Source organism: Muntiacus reevesi, chromosome 4 (genome assembly GCF_963930625.1).
Source record: "Muntiacus reevesi chromosome 4, mMunRee1.1, whole genome shotgun sequence".
NCBI classification, from domain to species: Eukaryota; Metazoa; Chordata; class Mammalia; order Artiodactyla; family Cervidae; genus Muntiacus; species Muntiacus reevesi.
This window is the reverse complement of record NC_089252.1, coordinates 66523555-66543134: the sequence shown is the minus strand read 5'-3', so window position 1 is coordinate 66543134 and position 19580 is coordinate 66523555. Positions and strand designations below refer to the sequence as shown.

At 47.1% G+C, this 19580-nt stretch overlaps 1 protein-coding gene across 1 annotated transcript in view; it reads right to left on the bottom strand.

The window, feature by feature from the left end:
* GPD1L (glycerol-3-phosphate dehydrogenase 1 like) overlaps positions 1 to 19580 on the bottom strand; it is a 60493-nt gene that overhangs the window by 24424 nt on the left and 16489 nt on the right. Inside the window, exons 3-4 of the mRNA XM_065932923.1 lie at positions 3519 to 3659; positions 1868 to 2006 (exon numbers count right to left, since the gene is read on the bottom strand). Coding sequence (XP_065788995.1) covers positions 1868 to 2006; positions 3519 to 3659 — 280 coding nt within the window. The remainder of the gene's footprint in view (positions 1 to 1867; positions 2007 to 3518; positions 3660 to 19580) is intronic.

Here is a 19580-nt window from a genome sequence, read left to right as displayed (position 1 = left end):
AGAAAACAAAGCAATGGTGTGTGGGGGGATAAATCAGGCGACTGACTTGGGCCTAGACACACTATTACATATATAACAGGTAATGGATAAGAACCTATTATACAGCACAAGGAACGCTACTCAATACTCTGTAATGACCTATATGGAAAAAGAATCTAAAGAAGAGTGGATATAAACAAATGACTTACTCTGCTGAACAGTAGCGATTAACACAACATTGTAAATCAATTATACTCAAATAAAAACTAAAAATCAATGTGCCGTGCTAGGTTGGCTCAGTCATGTCCGACCCTTTGTGACCCTGTGGCCTGTAGCAGCCTGTAGCCGCCAGGCTGCTCTGTCCATGGGATTCTCCAGGCAAGAATACTGGAGTGGGTTGCCATGCCCTCCTCCAGGGGATCTTCCCAACCCAGGGATCGAACCCATGTCTCTTACACCTCCTGCATTGGCAGGTGGGTTCTTTACCACTAGCGCCACCTGGGAAGCCCCTAAAATAATCAAGTTTTAAGAAACGGCTTTCTTCTGATTATCTCTATGTCACCTGGTAACCAGGTAATGCCTGTACAATTGCAAATAAAAGAGAAAAAAAATTTTAAATGTCCTAACTTACATGCATGCATAAAAACCTTTTCCCATCCATCCCATCTTACTCAAGAGAGCCCGATCTCTCCCAGAGTTTCCTTTTACGAAGCTGCCAAGGAGAAATGATTCCCATCACTGGTCCATTTGATAAGAGTGGAAGTAAGTCCTGAAATGGTAGATAAACTTAAATATACCCTGCAAAGCATTCTATGAGTCCTATAACATGGTATGTGGGCACTTAGGAATTCTGAAGCCCTTTTTTAAAAGAAATAGACATGTTCACAACACTGATGTGTAAGAATAGAAAGGGATTTCTGTTTCAGGAACCAGGAGACCCAAGTTCACGTCTGAATTCTATATTAGCTGTGTGATCTTGGGGCAGGGAGCTTACTCTCTGAGCCTCAGCTTATTCCTTTGGAAAGCGGGGATCACTCCCATCAATTTCTAGATCTCTGAGGCATCCAATGAGGCTCCAGATACTGGCATTTATGAGTAAAGAAAAGCTAGGTTTCCCTTGGACTGCATGGTGATCAACCCTGAATATTCATTGGAAGGACTGATGTTGAAGCTCCAAAACTTTGGCTACATGATGCGAAGAGCCGATTCATTGGAAAAGCTCCTGATTCCGGGAAAGACTGAAGGCAAAAGGGGAAGGGGGCGGCAGAGGATGACATGGTTAGATAACATCACTGACTCAATGCACATGAATTTGAGCAAACTCTAGGAGAGATTGGAGGACAGAGAAGCCTGGTGTGCTGCAGTCCAAGGAGTCACAAAGTTGGACATGACCTGCTTTCCCTGACCCCTACATCCTTCACGCAAGGAGGCAGCTGTCTGCAAGCCAAGAAGGGAGCCCTCACCATAGAAAAGGGTTGGCTCAACCGTGATCTTGAACCAGCCTTCAGAACTGCAAGAAATAAATTCCGGTTGTTTAAATAAAAAGAAAAGCTGGGTTTCTAAGGCCAAGGGCACTCCACCATGGACACAGCCATCTGCTTCTTGGTACAAGCAAGCAGCCTTGCATTTTTGTGAATAACCTCGATGATGCATTACTGGATCGTGGCGGGCCACATGGTCTCCTTGGCTTTACTTTCACTCCAGAGTTTGTAGAAATGCTTCACATGCCCACAGAACAGCCTCCTAACATAAAGTTTCCACCCCACTGAAATGTCCACCCCAGGAATGTTACGGGAGCAGGGAAGAGTTCACTACAGAAAATTCCAGAAATGGAACATGCGCCTGCTAAGACACACAGTGCAACGTCCCTCTGCCCAGCGGCCCTCACCGATGGTGGTCTCGCAGAACTTGCCGGCGGCCACCTCGTTGGCAATGTTAGCTCCCATCAGCACGCTGATGTCAATGCCCATCTTCTCTCGGATGATGTCAGAAATGAGCTTCAGCCCCTCAGGACCCTCGTCTATGCCCTGCAAGGACGCCAGTGGGTTAGAGGAAGAGAAACCCCCAAGAACAAGAGGCTGGAGACCGCTGCTTTGCAGGTCATCTAGATTCAGACCTCCAATGGCATAGGCGACTGAAAAATCTCGTTTCTAAGAGTAAACAGACATAGTGTGTATGTACCATTTAGAGAGTGACGACAAAGTGAAAATGAACAACGTCACCATCCAGGTTAAGAAAAAGAACATGATGGGCACCACTGAAGTCCCCTGGGTCTATTCCCAAGTTCGTCCTTCTCCTCACTAGTGTTTCCTGGTGCCCGCCAGGGTGAACCCCTATCGTCAGCGTCACTTATGCCCTGTTTCCTTGTTTTTCTTGTTCATTTTATCACATGAAACTACCCCTAAACAGTATGTTATATCACTATGCCTGTTTTTGAAAGCCTATAAATGAAACTGTGCCTCTCAGCACATCACCACTGATGTGCTGCTTTGTACTATGTTATTATTTGGGAGATTCACCCATGTGGCCACATGAATATTCTGGTTCACTCCTGTGTAGTTTCCCATCATTCATTTGTCCATCCTATCGATGACTGACATTTGAAGTGTGCTTGCTTTCATAAACATTCACCTACAAACACACTCTCTCAAGAGGGTTCTTAACCTTTTTGACAACACAGACCTGCCCCTGGCAGTCTGGTGAAGTTTATGGATTCATTCTCAGACTCCATATGCATAAAGCAAAATACAAGATTACTCAGCAAGACAATTATTTTGAAATACAGTTATCAAATGTTAAAAAAAAAAACAACAAACCTACATTTGTGACAAAGTAATATATATATTTTCTTACTGCAATTATAAAAAGGTGCCATAGCAGGTCTAATTACTATAATTCCCAAGTAGTTGGGAATAAATGATACCTTGAGATATCTGAAGCCGTTGTAAAGTAAAAGGAAAATACCTATAATTTGTATCGACCACAGGGTCAAGGTCCTGCTAACAGATTGTCACTGAAACTCTGGGTTCTGGACTACATTCATAAGTGAAGGAGAGGCTCATTTCAGTTAGAAGTTAAAATAAATAAAACTGCAATTCCATCCCCACATTTAGGTCCATGAACCTCTTGAATTCTGTCTGTGGGCCTCTGGGGATGGTTTGTGGACTTCCAGTTAAAAACACCCTCTCCAGGGAATAAATCCAGGAGTGGGAAAGTAAAGATGATTAACTTCCCAGCAAATGTAAAACACGTGAGATTTCCAGGCCAAGGGTGCAGCCCCGTGTGATAGACAGGAAGATCTTTTCCTGCAGCAGGAGCCCAGCGCTGGAAACCCCCTCCAGATAGGAAGCAGCCCCTCCAAAACGTGAGTAAAGCCAGGCTCGGCGGGGGGGGGGGGGGACGGGACGCGTGGTTTTGATTCCCTTCCAGGCATCCTTAAAAAACAAACCCAAACCAGCCATCCCCTCCCCTCAGCTCCTTTCCCCCAGCAGATGAAAGAGGTAGGCAAGTTCCCCGGAGCCTGCGAGGGGCCGCCTCACCTTGATGAGGGTGATGCCCAGAGCGTCCTTCGGCACCCTCCCCGTGATCTCGTCGCAGATCCGGTGGATGAACTGGTGGGGGATGACAAACACCAGCAGGTCTGCGTCCTGCACGGCCTCGCCGAGGTTCGCGACAGCCACCTGCCAGGGCGAGGGTGACGCGGTTACTTCCGGCCTGAAACACCCCTGTCCAAGCCACGTGCGCGCCGACCGGGCATCAGCCGCGGTCACATGCTCGGGAACAGTCGGGTCAGTGCGGGACCGTGCCACCTCCCCACTCTGCAACCCAGGCCAGCAGCGCCCTCCCCTCCCCCCGCCGCCGTTCCTCTTTCCTTAAAATGGGGTTGCAACCATCCTGCGCAGTGGCTCTCTGTTGCTCCCCAACCCCCCATCCACTCCTGCCCTTCTCCGGCCCGGGAGGCTGCGCTCTGCGCGCTGTTTCCCCAGCGCCCTGCCCTCTGCCTTCCAGGTGGCTGCAGCCCAAGGCTGGCAGTGCCCGGAGCTCCAAGGTGCAAGGAGAGACAGGTGAGGGTGTGGACCTGCGCCTGGGGCCACTCCTACCTGGCTCGCGGTGCTGGCCTGGGCTCCCATCTAGAGCCCCACTTCCTGACCTGGGCTGCGTCAGCCCCCCTTTCACACCTCTAAGCGCGGCTCTGTCCCCTTGCCCTTTCAGGGGTGGCCGTGGCTTCCTCCTGCCGCTAATCTCTGGCCACTTCCCCGAGCCCTTCTGGTCCCCTCAACTCTACCTAAGCCTGTCAACAGTCCCACACTAAGCGTTTCTACGTGAGTACTTGGAGAGCACTGTTGTGAAGCATAAATGACACAGAACAGAGTCTGTCACTTGACAGGCACTGAATAAATGTCAGCTATTCTGATGATTTTCCTTCAGAGAAGTACAAAGGTGGGTTTTAAAATTTCACATGGGCAGGACTTCCCTGGTGGTCCAGTGGTTAAGACTCTGTGCTCCCAATGCAGGGGACGAGGGCATGGGTTTGATCTCTGGTGGGGAAAATCCCATATGCAGTGTGGCAAAGCCCAGCCCACCCCCACCAGAAAAAAAAATTAACATGGGCAGAGAAACACAGGCAGAGGAGAGGGCGCTGATCGTGGACACGGGGGCATATGATCTCTAGCAGAGGCTGCCCCTTGTTGCCCAATGTCCGTTCTCCCCTTCTTTCTCAGCAAGAGAACCCCAGCTTGGGGGAAGGCTCATACCTGCCAGGAAAGAAAGCTACACTTCAAGCTTCCCTTGCAGCTAGGTGCCTTGTGTGATCAAGTTCTGACCAATGGTGTAAATGTGCTTATGGTTTCTGGGAAATGTCCCTGAATTCGTCTTTTGGTCAGAAAAATGGTGAAGAGATGGCTGGAATTTGGGCAGCCATCTTGGACTAAGGAGGAAACCAAAGGCTGAGATAGTGGAACAGAGTCCCTGTCACCATGATGAATCGTTAAATTATGATACACATCCTTCACGTAAGAGAAATAAAGTGCAAGTGTTTACTTTGCTTAGGTTATTGCTATCTTAGGTTTTCTGTCATATGCATTTGAACCTAACTGTAACTGACATAGTTGTGATTAAACATTCCTGGTTCCCAAAATGCAGGAAATTGGATGTGGGTTCTTCTTTGAGGAAGTGCTATCTGCCACAGGAATGTCATTCAGAATGGATAAGCTCCTAGGAAATCTACTGTGGGAGTTGTGATGGAGGGGCCAACTCCTCGATAAAATTTCTTCTCCCCCTTCTCCGTAACTACAGAGCTGCAAGCTGGTTACTGGTCACCTAGCATGCAGGACTGCATTTCCCAGCAGCCCTGCAGATACGCAAGGTCAACGACCAAGTTCCCATCAGTGGAATGAGAGATGGAGCGGTGCATGCCACTTAAGACCCAGAGTCCTTCAAACAGGGGCTGCTTCCTCCACACTTTCCCTTCCCCACTTTTGTGCTAGTTGAAAACCCAAGTGGGACCAAGAATAATGGTGTGAAGCAAAGCTGCTGGACTGCTGTCATGTGAGAGGGAAATAAATCTTTGTTCTTTAAATTCCATTTTTGTCTTTTTCTACAGCTTAGTCTAGTTTCTTAACTAATGCATGTGCAAGAGTTACTACCTCACTCAAAGAATTCCCCAGGAAAATCTACCTGGCATTATTTCACTCGCCCCTTCCTTTGGCTGGTATGGAAGACCTGTAATTTACCACCTACCCTCCATTCTCTTTCTTTCTGGCAAAAATGCCTCTAAATTTCATTTCAAAAGCTACTGCTTCACCACTTTAACTATGCAGTTTGGGTGGAAATGCCCGCCCCACCCCCTGCATGAATAGTCTTTAAGTTATTCAGGTCAATGGACAAATAAAACAATGAGAACCAATGTTTGCTGGGGTTTCTGAGAAACAGTTGCTTCTTTACTCCTCTGCACCAGCTATTGGGTCTTTCCTTGAACAGTATGGAATAATGGTGCAAGGTCTGGAACAGCTGCAGCCATTTTACAAATGTGAGGGGCAGCACCTAGACCTGCCAAGGGGCTCCAGTGTGAGTGAAGGCAGGAAAACAGGAAAAAAAACAGGGCCTTGTTGATATTACTTAATCCACTGTTGTAGGCTGCACCTGAAACCGGCCCTACCTGAATTTTTAGTCATATGACCCAAAACATCAGCTTAAGCTGACTTGAATGGCAACAAAGAGAGTTTCCCCATAGAATGACTAAGCTTATAACCCGAAGCTTAGCATTTCTCCCTCTTTATTCACACACCCAAGGCTGAGGGAAACTGGTCTTTCTCTTCAGAGGGGCTTTTCTGGTTTGGTAACCTAGGCTAGGTAGTAAGGACTTCCTTGGCATCTGGATATTTCGCCTCCTCCAAAAAGGCAGTTTCTTATTGGAATCCGTCAGCCTTGATGCCGAACCACAACTGCTGTCTGCCTCTTGTTGACAAGGCTCATTATGCTCTTACACATTTGCTGTGGTCCCAACCAGTCTCTGCCCCCCAGCCTTCATTAGAACTCTGACCCCCCCACTCCCCCTGGCGTTACTGGCCTCACTTAGGCAGGGACTTCTGTTCTTGACCCCCTTCTCAGACAGAGCCTGGCAGCCTGAATTTTAATGAAAACCTTCCTTCTCTAGACCTATTGTTTTTCCACTTCCCCATCCACCTCCCTGCTCCCCGCCACCCCCCAGAAAACACACACCCTTTCTCTCTTCAGGGCATTTCCTGACCTAGTAGGATGTAAAAGACACCAGAACCAGAGAAAAGATGGAAAAGATGTACGTTTGGGTCCCATGTCAGCAACTGATCAGTCACGGGACCTGCATAGATGACTCCTATTCACTAAGCACAGTCACCCTGGCTACAGAACGGGGATAACAATCACTTTTCTGGGACTTCCCGGTGGTACAGTGGTTAAGAATCAGCTTCCAGTGCAGGGGACCTGGGTCTGATCCCTGGTCAGGGAACTGAGATCCCACATGCTGTAGAGCAACTAAAGATCCTTCATGTCTAAACTAAGACCCAACACTGCCAAGTAAACACTTAAAAAAAAAAAACACCTTTCCTGGGGTGAGATGGGGAGGGAGGTGGGAGGTAGGTACAAGAGGGTTTATATGTATACCTATGGCTGACTCATGTTGATGTATGGTAGAAACTGTAGCGCAATTATCTTCAATTAAAAATAAAGTTAATTATAGAAAAAAACCATCGCAATATTGTAATTATCCTCCAATTAAAAATAAAATATTTTTAAAAATCACCTTTCCTACCAGCTACTTCACAGACCACTTTCAAATTAATATAGATAATAGCACTCTGCAGTGATATGAAATAAGCGAGAGAGATTACTCATCAGAAAAATCCACTGGCCTCCTATCAATTCTTAACCTTTAAGGCAATCAGCCCATGCTATGTCCCCTGTGATGAAAGACTCCCATGGAAGCTGCCAGCTGGCCTGGGATTTCTTCCCATCTTCCCTGTTTCCTTTTTCAACAAACCAAAGACGACTGCAGCTGGTTGGGTGTGTCGCGGATCTCTGGGACAATACGCCTGGGACTCCCTCAGCACACACAGACGTCCTTCCATTGTCCTTGCCCGAGTACTAAGGGTTTAACCCACAGAAGCAACATGTGACCCGAGCTGCATTTGTACGGTGCACATGGCCGTCATTCCTGCTACACAGGATCAAAATAAATTGAATACCCTCTTTCAGAATGACAGCTTTAGCTAAGCCTCTATCCTATCTTTTCCTCTGAGCCAAATCAGGACACTGCTTTGGAAATGCTGACCTATTTCCTGGGCCTCCTGCCAAAGTCTTCCTGAGGGTGTCCACCACTAAAGGTTCTCGAAATGCTTTAAGAAAGACTATTCAGGGCAAACGGGCTTGCCTGTCATTGGCCAGGAGGACAGGAAATCCAATTAGAATGAAGGCATCACGGCTGGTCCATCTGATGGACCTTTCAGGAATCCACGGCTCTTGGTTCACGTTAATAAAAAATTAAAAAAAAAAAACTAATAATAAATAAAATAAAGTCATTTAGAACAGAGCCAATAAGGGCTTCCCTGGTGGTCTGGGGGTTAAGAATTTGCCTGCCAATGCCAGGGACGTGAGTTTGGTTCTGGGTCCGGGAAGATCTACAGGCCACAGAGCAACTAAGCCCGTGCACCAGAGCTGCTGAGTCCACGCTGTGGAGCCCGAGGGCCCCAATCACTGAAGCCACACGCCCAGAGCCTGTGCCTGCAACAGAAGCCCCTGCTCTCCGCAACTGAGACCCAGCACAACCAAACATAAAAGCAAACAGATAAACCTTGAAGGCAGAGCCAGTCAAGTCTATGGGCCAAGCCTGAAGGTTCTTCTCTTTCCCCCTGGGTTAGCTATCACTGTGCAGTCCGTGGGCATCTTGACCCAGTTCCACCACCAGTTAAGTAACTGGGCACCCCAGGCAACTCGCCTACGTTGTTGAGCGGATGGACATTTAGCTTCAGCACAACAGCATGAGTAATGTAGATAGCAAACTAGAGCTGCCACACAGCAGAGGCTCAAAAACATTGTGGTTTACTCCTGTTCTCCTAAGCTCAGCTTAGGCCAGGATGAAGTGAGGTTTACATCCTTGGCTCCAGAATGACGGCGCGCCATCCTTGGCATCAGAAAAATGATCCTCAAGTACAGGCAACTTGATCTGAGGTTTCTTTTTTGTTGTTGTTTGTTTAAAGATTTTTGATGTGGACCATTTTCCCAGTATTGTTTTTGTCACAATATTGTTTCTGTTTTATAGTTTGGATTTTTGGCTGTGAGTCATGTGGGATCTTATCTCCTCTAACCAGGGATCAAATCTGCACCCCCTTCAAAAGAAGGCTGAGTCTTATCCACTGGACCACCAGGGAAGCCCCTCTGAAGATTCTTATACAAACATACCACTTTAGTAAGTGAGGTTGCCTCTGGAAGAAAAAAATAAAAAGCTGTTTATTATGTAGATCAGCAGGGCCCAAGGTGTGGTTCCTGAACCGTCAGCATCCCCACCACCCGGCACCCCCACCGCCCAGCATCCCCACCGCCCGGCATACCCATCACCCGGAACTTGTTAAAAATGCAAATACCTGGACCTCCCCTGAGACCCAGTGACTCAGAAACTCTAGAGGTGGATCCAGTGATCCCTGGTAAACTCTCCAAGTAGTTCTGAGGAACTCTTAAGTTTGAGAAACACCAATGAAGATGAATCCCCTAAGGAAAATAAAAAAGCTAAACCCAGGGAGGAAAGAGTTGATGCTGATGCTCCTACTAAACTGATATTCTAATCTTCAGAAGCCTTCAAGCTAAAATTAACAGGCAAAATTACAACCGTATTACCCAAAAGTCAATGGTCAATTTTTAAAAAAGTATCTTGGCCGAAACTTCTATCCCATGGGACACCAGCTAAGCCACTGAAAGGAAACTCCCCAGTCTGGTTGGGCCTCCCGCTCCACATGTGCTGCCCCTGGCACTCAATCAGACCACAAATCACACCTGGCACCATTCCAGGAGCTGAAGACATATCAATGAATGCAGGTCTATGCAAGGAACAAATCCAGCAAGTCAGTAACAAAGAAAAGTATCTCAGTTGGATTTCAAAGCTTCAAATGTTTATGCTTCAAAGGATACCATCAAGAAAGTGAAAACTCAGAGAATGAGAATACACTTCCACACTATATACTTGAAAATGGGTTTGTATCTAATAAACACTCCTTGCAACTCAATAATAAAAAGACAACCCAATTTTTAAAAGGGGACTTTTTAAAAAAAACATTTCCCCAAGGAAGATATAAAAAAGTCCAATAAGCACATGACAAGATGACTAGTATCATAAGCCATCAGGCAAATGAAAATCAAAACCACAACGAGGTACCACCTCAACCTAACTCTAACCCAAAAAGTTAGTTAGCTAAGGGGCTTCCTTGGTGGTCCAGTAACTAAGCCTCTGCACTCTCAATGCAGACAGCTCAGAGTTCAATTTAGTCAGGGAACTGGATCCCTCATGCTATAACTAAGAATTCACATGCCACAACTAAAGATCCCACATGCTTCATCTGAGACCCTGCAGAGCCAAATAAATAAAGTATTTTTAAAAGATGTTAGATAATAACAAGAGTTGGTGAGGATGTGGAGAAATTGGAACCCTTGTACAACGCACTGGTGCAACCACTTTGAAAAAGTCTGGCAAGAGTTCCTCAAAAAGTTAAACAGTTTCTATATGACCCAGCAACTGTACTCCTAGGTATTAAGCTCTAAAGAACCAAAAACATGATCACACAAAACACTTCACACACTTAACAGCAATTCTATTCATATTAGCCAAAAAGTGGAAACAATTCAAATGTCCACCAATCAATGAGTAAATAGGCAAAATGTGGTACATCCATAAGACTGAACATCAGTCAGCCATAGAAAGGAGTGAAGTACTGATTCAGGACACAACATGCATAACCTTGAAGGCATGATGCCAAGTGAAAGAAGCCAGTCACAGACCGTGAGGTATTTATGGTGACATTTACATGAAGAGTCCAGAACCAGCAAATGCGGAGACAGGAAGTAGACTAGTGGTTGTTTAGGGCTGGGGATATGAGGAAGTGGGAGGTGACTGCTAAAACATATAAGGTTTCTCTTTAAGGTGATGAAATAGTCTAAAATTAACTGCAACAATGGTTTCCCAATTCTGTGAATATACATAGAAAGCACTGAATTGGAACATTTGTGTAAAATGTTTTGTGTGAACATGTTTTCCCTTCTTCTGAGTATAAACCTAGAGGACCGTCGCTGGGTCATATGATAGCTTTAACTTCTTAAATCGGACACTTTAAGGGGCAAACTGTATGCCTGAGAATTATATCTCAGTAAAGCTGTTTTTGAAAAAGGACCGGCGAGGTTTAGAAGACAAAAGAGGAGCGCCATGACAACCACAGTTCACAGAAGATGCGGCAATGCTCAATCCTGGTTGAGCTTTAACCAACTGAGGTCGGTTAAAGCTGGACCGAGGCGGAAGAGTTCTCTACCTGGGTGAGCTCTAAGCACAGGCCCTGGAAAGACGGCTCTGACAAAGGACCGACAGTTTATCCTGCAGTGACAGGAAGAAAGAAATGTTCCTCCATGCAAGTCTAAGGGGAAATCACAAACCCAGTCGGCCCCAGCTTTTAGTGAGACTTTGATGACCTGGTGAGGTCACTGCTACAGAAGGTTCCCCTGTGGAGGGGTCACGTGATGAGCCTGGAGAAGGGTCAGGCAGGCAGCAGTCTGGGGCCCCCAGCAAGGAAGACCCCCAGTCTCAATCTGTGCAAGTGGCAGGCGTCATAAACAACACTCCCATGTGGATGATATGCAGCAAGTCTCTCCGGCTTGAATCCACAAGACAGAAGTGAGTAAAGCCGGCTTTTCGCTCTGGATGGACATTCATCGAGTCAATTAATCTTATGTCTGACGTTTTATCTGAAAAAATGGTGACAACCATTGGTCTTGTCTAACACTAGTTTATGTTTTAAATGGCCGAATGAGGTATTTGAAAAACTCCGATAAAAACAAAATTTTTAAAGACCCGGTAGAAACAAAGTCATAGTTTTGTAACAGATTCTTAACACTCAACAATTTATGTGGATCATCTCATTCACTCCTTACAACAGCCCATCCTCCCAGGAGAAGCAGGGCTGCCCAGACTCATTCAGAGTCGGCCCTCAACTTCATCACTGCTCAACTTTTAAAATCACTTATTATGAGACATTTTGTGTGTGTGCGTGCGTGCTCTGTCGTGTCCAACTCTCTGGGACCCTTCAGACTGTAGCCCACCAGGCGCCTCTGTCCATGGGATTCCCCAGGCAAGAATACTACAGTGGGCTGCCATGCCTTCCTCCAAGGAGTCTTCCCCACCCAGGGATCGAACCCGAGTCTCCCACATCTCCTGCACTGGCAGGTGGATTCTTTCCCACTGTGCCCCCTGGAAATCCCACATCATAAGACATTTCATACATACAAATGCTAGGATCTAGAAAGCCTAAACAAGAGACAAAGAAGCAAATGCCGGTGTACCTTTGGCCAGCTTAAGAAATAACACGTTGCAATAACCTCTGTGTCCTGCACCAAGGGCCAGCAAGGGTGTGAAAGGATGTGAGTTCTCAGACTCTGTTGGGGGCGTGGAGAGGAAGGGAGGAAGCGGGCAGGGCACAGCCTTTAAAAGAAGGACAAAGATGTTATGGATACAACACAAACTGGTGAGAACTGACTAACACCGCCTAAGTCCAATATGACGGAAGATTCCACTTCTGGGAGACCTCAGCCTCATTATGCACTCATCCTAACACACTGCTGCTGCTGCTAAGTTACATCAGTCGTGTCCAACTCTGTGTGACCCCACAGACGCCGGCCCACCAGGCTCCCGTCCCTGGGATTCTCCAGGCAAGAACACTGGAGTGGGTCTAACACACTAGCACATGCTAAATAACATGCCCACGGACACCTAACAGCCCTGATGTGTTCAGTTGTTCAGGCGTGTCTGACGCTTAGTGACCCCACGGACGGCAGCCCGCTGTGTCCACAGGATTCTCCAGGCAGGAATACTGGAGTGGGTTTCCGTTTCCCCCGCCAGGGGGTCTTCCTGACACAGGTATGGAACCTGCATCTCCTCTGACTCCTGCATTTGCAGGGAGATTTTTTTACCACTGCACCACAGTCCTGAGGCCGCCCATAAAAGGCCCCAAACTGGGCAGTGCCCCAATTCCTGGACATTCCTGCCCCTTCTCCCCCAAAGTATTAGAATAATCCTTCTACTCATTAGCTTATGAAATTACCCAGCCCATAAAAACTAACCACCCCCGCACTTCGGGGCCATTCGCCTCCTGAGAAGGCCCAGATGGCCCACACTCAGCATGTGGAGTGGGTGTCTCTCTAAATACATCCCCTTCTTATCTATCCCTCTGTCTCTCACTGAATTCTTTCTGCACCAAGACATAAAGAATTTGAACTTCAGTAAGTCCTGAGAGCAGGTATATGACCTTAATTAAAGGACAGAGGGTTCAATCCCAATCTGGGTTTCGGCTAGGCTCAAGTCCTCATCTGAGCTGTGTGGTTTCACACCCACGCTGGAAACCAGTGGTGTGACCTGGAAGATTATAGGCTGCATTCCCTGTGACCTTGTGATACACACCTCAGACATGAATAAGGCCATTCCCGGGAGCACTGTCTGCAACAGCAAAGCAAACGACCAGAGACATACAAATGTCCAGTCCATGGACCAGATACACTCACTGTCATGAGGCTACAACCTTCTAGGAGCAGAGAGGTCCTCCCTCGCCCACACTTGGGCACATGGGCTAGGCTTTGGGGGATGGGTTTTTGACTCCCTCTCTGCCTCCTGCCCCCCTGTTCTCCATGCAGACAGTGACCATCTAGCAGATTCATCTCCCACTGTGTTTGCTGAGCACCTCGCCGGGAATCACAGGAGAATGAAACCCCGGCAGGTGGGGTACAGAGGGTGCAGAAGGAGCTGGCTCAGAGCACAGTGGAAGAGCTCGCTAAGGACGCGTGTGGTCCACAGAAGGGAAGGAGCGGTGGATTCTGACGTGGATGAGAAGGGGCGCTCAGGGGACCAGTCTGCCCCAAGCAAGGTTAGACGCGACCTCAGAGGCCTTCCAGGGCCATGGGAACAGTGGCCCATTTACTCTCATCATCAGAACGTTGGGCAACTTCACTGCTCAGCTCGGAACCCAACCACAGCACGAGGAGTAACCACAGGGAAACGCTGCCCGTGCAGTGACACAGGGAAATCATCACGTCATCACTGTCCAGAAGCCATGACTCAGCAGGCGCAAGTCTGCCAGCCCACAGCTCTGTGACCTGGGCCAAGTTCATTAACCTCTCTGAGCTCCAGTTTCTTCCCCTGTAAAATCAGAAGCATCATCATCATAAGAAAACTAAGAGCACCATCCTAAGAGGGTCACTGAGAACATTCAGTGAGACTGTAAGGTGATAGCATAGAAGTCCCCACCAAAGGAAAACCAGGCCTGGCTTTCTTGACAGAAGAGAAGCCATCTCTGGCCTAAGCCATTCTGGGACCTAAGCCTGGCTTGCCTATGAACAGTAATAAAGGATCTTAAGGGAACGAAAAGACCCAAAGGACCAACTTATCAGACAAGAGAAGTAACAACAGCAAAGATACCAAATCAGTTGTAATGACTCTCATTAGAATAGCCTAAAGCTCTGTCTTAAGTGTTTTGAGGTATTTAAACCCACTTTGGGCACTCCACCTCCAGATCAACTAGAACCTAAGGAATGATGAAGTTGACCTTTTCTGACCTTCATGATTTCATTCCACTGAAGCTTGGACTCACTCTGTGTAACACCCAAACCCCTGGGTGAATATGCCTGTTCTCTTAGATTATAAGGTTCACAGTTTTGCTGTTGGGGAGGCTCTGCTTTGGGAAAGACCCCTGAGGTTCTCCTTACTTGATGCAAATAATAAATCCTTCCTTGGCAATGGCACCCCACTCCAGTACTCTTGCCTGGAAAATCCCATGGATGGAGGAGCCTGGTAGGCTGCAGTCCATGGGGTCACTAAGAGTCGGACATGACTGAGCAACTTCACTTTCACTTTTCTCCCTTGACACCTACCAAGAGGTGATCTCAGTTTTCAGGTAACAATATGATAAACGTGAACTACTTCCCAGAGTGCTTGACGCCAAGGAACTCTGTAGCCAAAGCCAACCGGCAATCCTTAGATGAGAAGGACTGTTATCTCCAAACTTGCTGGCATTCATCAGCCTACAAATCAGTCTCCCCTGCCAGGAGTCAGACAGCCATGTGGGCTGGTTTTCATTTTCTTTCTTTCTTTTTTGGGTCTGCAGTTTATGGCATCCAGGATCCTAGTTCCCGGACCAGGGATTGAACCTGTGCCCCCTGCAGTGGAAGTGGAGAGTCCTAACCACTGGATCAGCAAGGAAGACCCCAGGCTGGTTTTCTAACAGACTCTTCCAAAAAGCCACCCAGGGGTGACTCTGGAACAGAAGTTTATGAATTCTAGGCTCCCTGGAGGTCCAGTGGTTAAGAATTCGCCTTGCAATGCAGGGGACGCTGGCTCGATCCCTGGCGCGGGAAGATCCCACGTGCTGTGTGGCAGCTGAGCCTGCGCGCCACAGCTCCTGAAACTTGAGCACCTGGAGCCTGCGCTCGGCAACAAGAAGCCCACGCACCGCAAAGAAGACCCAGAGCAGCCAAAAATAAACACCGAAATATTAAAAAAAAAAGTTCACGAACCCCACTCACACCAGTAGCTGGGTCAGCATTTTCATTCTCATCTCATTTCTTCCTTCCTCCACAAGTCACTGGAATGAGGCCAGGCAATAGCCTAGATTTTCCTGTTCAAGCCTAATAAGCTGGAATTTTAAACTATCATTCTTCCAATTTTCTATTTCCTCCAATCCCCTTCAGTGATTTAGGTCTTAACCTTGATTTTAATTAAAGACCAGTCCATTAGCTGGCCTAGGGATGGCCCAAAGTCCATCAACTTAAGAAAGGGTATGTGAAATAAAACCCATGTTTTATGGCAAGACAAGAAAAATTTAAACCAAAAAAAAAATTTTTTTTTTTCTCTGCCCTTTGGTCTGCTCTCTCCCCTCCCCTGGGGACTTCCCAGGTGGCTCAGGGGTAAACAAGCTGCCTGCCAAGCTGGAGACATGGATTTGATCCCTGGATTGGAAAGATCTGCTGGAGAAGGAAATAGCAACCCACTCCAGCACTCTTGCCTGGGAAATCCCATGGACAGAGGAGCCTGGCGGGCTACAGTCATGAGGCTGCAGAGAGTCAGATTCGACTGAGCGACTAAACAACTCCCCTCTATTGGGCTTTGCGTATCTGCATTATACAGGGACCATACCTTCCCCATAGGTGGAAATACCTGCTCTCAACCATAGAGTAACACTCTCCCAGCATCAAGGAAGCAATTCCTTAAAGATAACATTCCTTCTAGATCTTAGAGGGGATCACAAAGACTCACCACTGAAACCAAAGAGGACCCTGTGGGGCTTCTGGGCACTGAGGTCTTTTTTTTGTCCCATCTTTCTTGTAGGGAAGACTCCAGCCTCCATGACCTTCCCTGAGTTCCAAAAGGCAAATTAGTTGCTCATCAAGGGAGGAGTAGCCAAGAAAACACCTGAGGCAAGATGAAAGGGACTAAAGAAGCTCAGCAAGATTAGGAGGTGACCCCCTGAGAAAAGCTATGACCAACCTAGACAGCATATTAAAAAGCAGAGACATTACTTTACTGACAAACGTCCATCTAGTCAAAGCTATGGTTTTCTAGTAGTCATGTATGGATGTGAGAGTTAGAGCATAAAGAAGGCTGAGCGCCACAGAATTGATGCTTTAGAACTGTGGTGTTGGAGAAGACTCTTGAGAGTCCCTTGGACTGCAGGGAGATTCAACCAGTCCATCCTAAAGGAGATCAGTTCTGGGTGTTCTTCGGAAGGACTGATGTTGAAGTTGAAACTCCAATACCTGGCCCCACCCAATTTTAAGAACTGACTCATTGAAAAAGACCCTGATGCTGAGAAAGATTGAAGGCAGGAGGAGAAGGGGAGGGCAGAGGATGAGATGGTTGGATGGCATCACTGACTTGATGGACATGATTTTGAGCAAGCTCCAGGAGTTGGTGATGGACAGGGAAGCCTGGTGTGCTGCAGTCCATGGAGTCGCAGAGTTGGACATGACTGAGCGATTGTACTGACCTGAGATCTAGCACACGCCCTCAACCTGTCAGCAACCCCACTCTGGAGGTATTGTTATAAAACTCCTCAGCAAGTTCACCCGGATTGGGAATCACAGTTTTCCAGTACAGGAACCCACTGTGTCCCCTTTTGCCTGACAAAGCAATAAAGCTATTCTTTTCTACTTCACCCAAAACTCTGTCTCTGAGATTTGATTCAACACCGCTATACAGAGAAGCAGAGTTTCCAACATCCCTGCTTTGTACCTACAGGTTTGGATAGGCACAACTGTCAGTATCACATCATTCAATACACAGCTCCCTCAAAAAACTTACATAACTCTGCCTTAACTTCTAACAGAAGAGTTCTTGGTGCTAAGATGCTGTTCCCAGGTTATAATCCTTCATTTAGCTCAAATAAAACTTCCATTTCTTCCTTTTTGTTGTTCAGTCGCTCAGTTGTGTCCGACTCTGTGACCACATGGACTGTAGCACGTCAGGCTTCCCTGTCCTTCATTATCTCCTGGAGTTTGCTCAGACTCAGTGTCCATCAAGTCCGTGATGCCATCCAACCATCTCATCCTCTGTCATCCCCTTCTCCTCCTACCTTCAGTCTCTCCCAGCTTCAGGGTCTTTTCCAATGAGTCGGCTCTTCGCATCAGGTGGCCAAAGTATTGGAGCTTCAGCTTCAGCATCAGTCCTTCCAAAGAATATTCAGAGTTAATTTCCTTTAGGATGGACTGGTTTGATCTCCTTGCAGTCCAAGGGACTCTCAAGAATCTTCTCCAGCACCACAATTTGGAAGCATCAATTCTTCAGCACCTAGTCTTTTTTACAGTCCAACTCTCACATCCATACATGACTACTGGAAAAACCACAGCTTTGACTATATGGACCTTTGTTGGCAAAGTGATGTCTCTGCTTAAAATGCTGTCTAGGTTTGTCACAATTTTTCCTCCAAGGAACAAGTGTCAGGTACCAACATGAAAAGCAAAATTCTTAGTTCCAGCTTTGATGTGATCAGCACCCTGAATGCCAAGAAGGTAGACTGTGATGGTCTGCAATGTGTCCACCCCCACCCCAGATTCATGTGTGGAAGTCCTAACTCTAGTCCCCCAGAATGTGACTGTATTTGGAGGCAGAGTCTTTATAAAGGGAATTACGTTAAAATGAGGTCCCTGGGTGAGCTTGAACCCAATGTGACTGGTGTCTCTGCAGAGGTGATTAGGAAGAAGGACCACGTGGAGACACAGGAAGGAGAGGCCTCAGAAGAAGCCAACCCTGTCAACACCTAGCTGATGGGCTTTTCAGCAGAGCAGATTCTGCCACCTTAAAATATGCCTCTTTGGCATGCTGGGGGAACAAACTGAGTGAAATGACACAGCCTGGCCAGGCACCAGAGTAACCATTTGCATGAGTTATTTCACGACAGGAGGTCCTGGGAAGGAACAGGGACTAATATGACACCACCAACTGGAAGAGTTCGGAAAAGGTCAAAAGGAGACACCACGTGTCCAACCGCCCCCTAGAATCCTTCTTGCTGGTGTCTATCTTGGCTGACGAATGTGTGCGCCACCAGGAAGGACTCTTAAGTCAGAGTGCCTGGCCAAAGACACCCCAGAAACTAATCCCATCACCATTAAACCTGAGACTGCAGAGCCACCTGGCAGAGCAGTCCTCCTGGGTTCCTTTATCCTACTGTTCTCTGCCCAGGCATCCCTTCCCAGTAAAGTATCTTGCTCTGCCAGTTTGTGTGTCTCCTGGGACAATTCATTTCTGAGTATTAGACAAGAGGCCCCTTTCAGGCCCTGGAGGTTGTCCCCCTTCCTGCAGTGGGCATATTAATTATTATTATTTATAAAGTTATTTTATTTATGAATTTATTGGCTGCAGCCTGCAGCTTGTGGGATCTTAAGTTTCCCAACCAAGGACCCTGCATTGGAAGTGTGGAGTTTTACCACTGGACCACTAAGGAAGTTCAGCATATTTTAAGGTGCTGGGAAAGATCTAGGCAGGAGAAGGGGGTGACAGAGGATGAGATGGCTGGATGGCATCACTGACTCAATGAAAACCAAATAGGAGTTGCCCTTATGTAAAAATATTTACATCTATAAGGGAAATCTCTATTTGTAAGGGGGGTCTCCCTCCAAGGGAAGAAGAGAAGGACCAGATCTCTACAAACTCTCAAACTGGGAAGGTAATGATTAAATCTGCGTAAAAACTTCACTTTTGTTTCCTGTGCTTTCCTGCTCACCTCCCATAATTGACTCTCCCCACCCTCAACATCCTTCTTTTTCGCCATGCCCTGAGGCATGTGGGGTGATCTTAGTTCCCTGGTGAGGGATCAAACCCACATCTCCTGCATTGGAACCTCAGAGTCTTAACCACTGGACCACTGGGCAAGTTCCCCCCATCCCCCTTTTTTCTTTAGATGAGGATTACCTAAGGTAAGGGCTTCTATCTTTTTGGTTACAAAGTTTTCCTGGATCTCTCCTATGCATTTTTTTTTAATTGTTCAGAGGTTATCTGACTCTTTGCGACCCCATGGAGTGGAGCCCACCAGGCTCCTCTGTCCAAGGAATTCTCCAGGCAAGAATGCAGGAGTGGACTGCCATTCCCTTCTCCAGGGGATCTTCCTGACCGAGGGATCGAACCCATTTCTCCTGCACTGGAGGTAGATTCTTTACTACATGTTATTCTGACTTGTATCAGCTTAATTCCTAGGCCAGACAGTAGAACCTAGAAGGGGAAAGAAAAGTTACTTCCTCCAGACAACTTGAAGTCTCTTGAATTATGAGAAAATTCATTCCTGTTGTTTAAGACACCCAGTCTATTTTACTTCGTCATGGCAGCCCTAGCAAGGCCC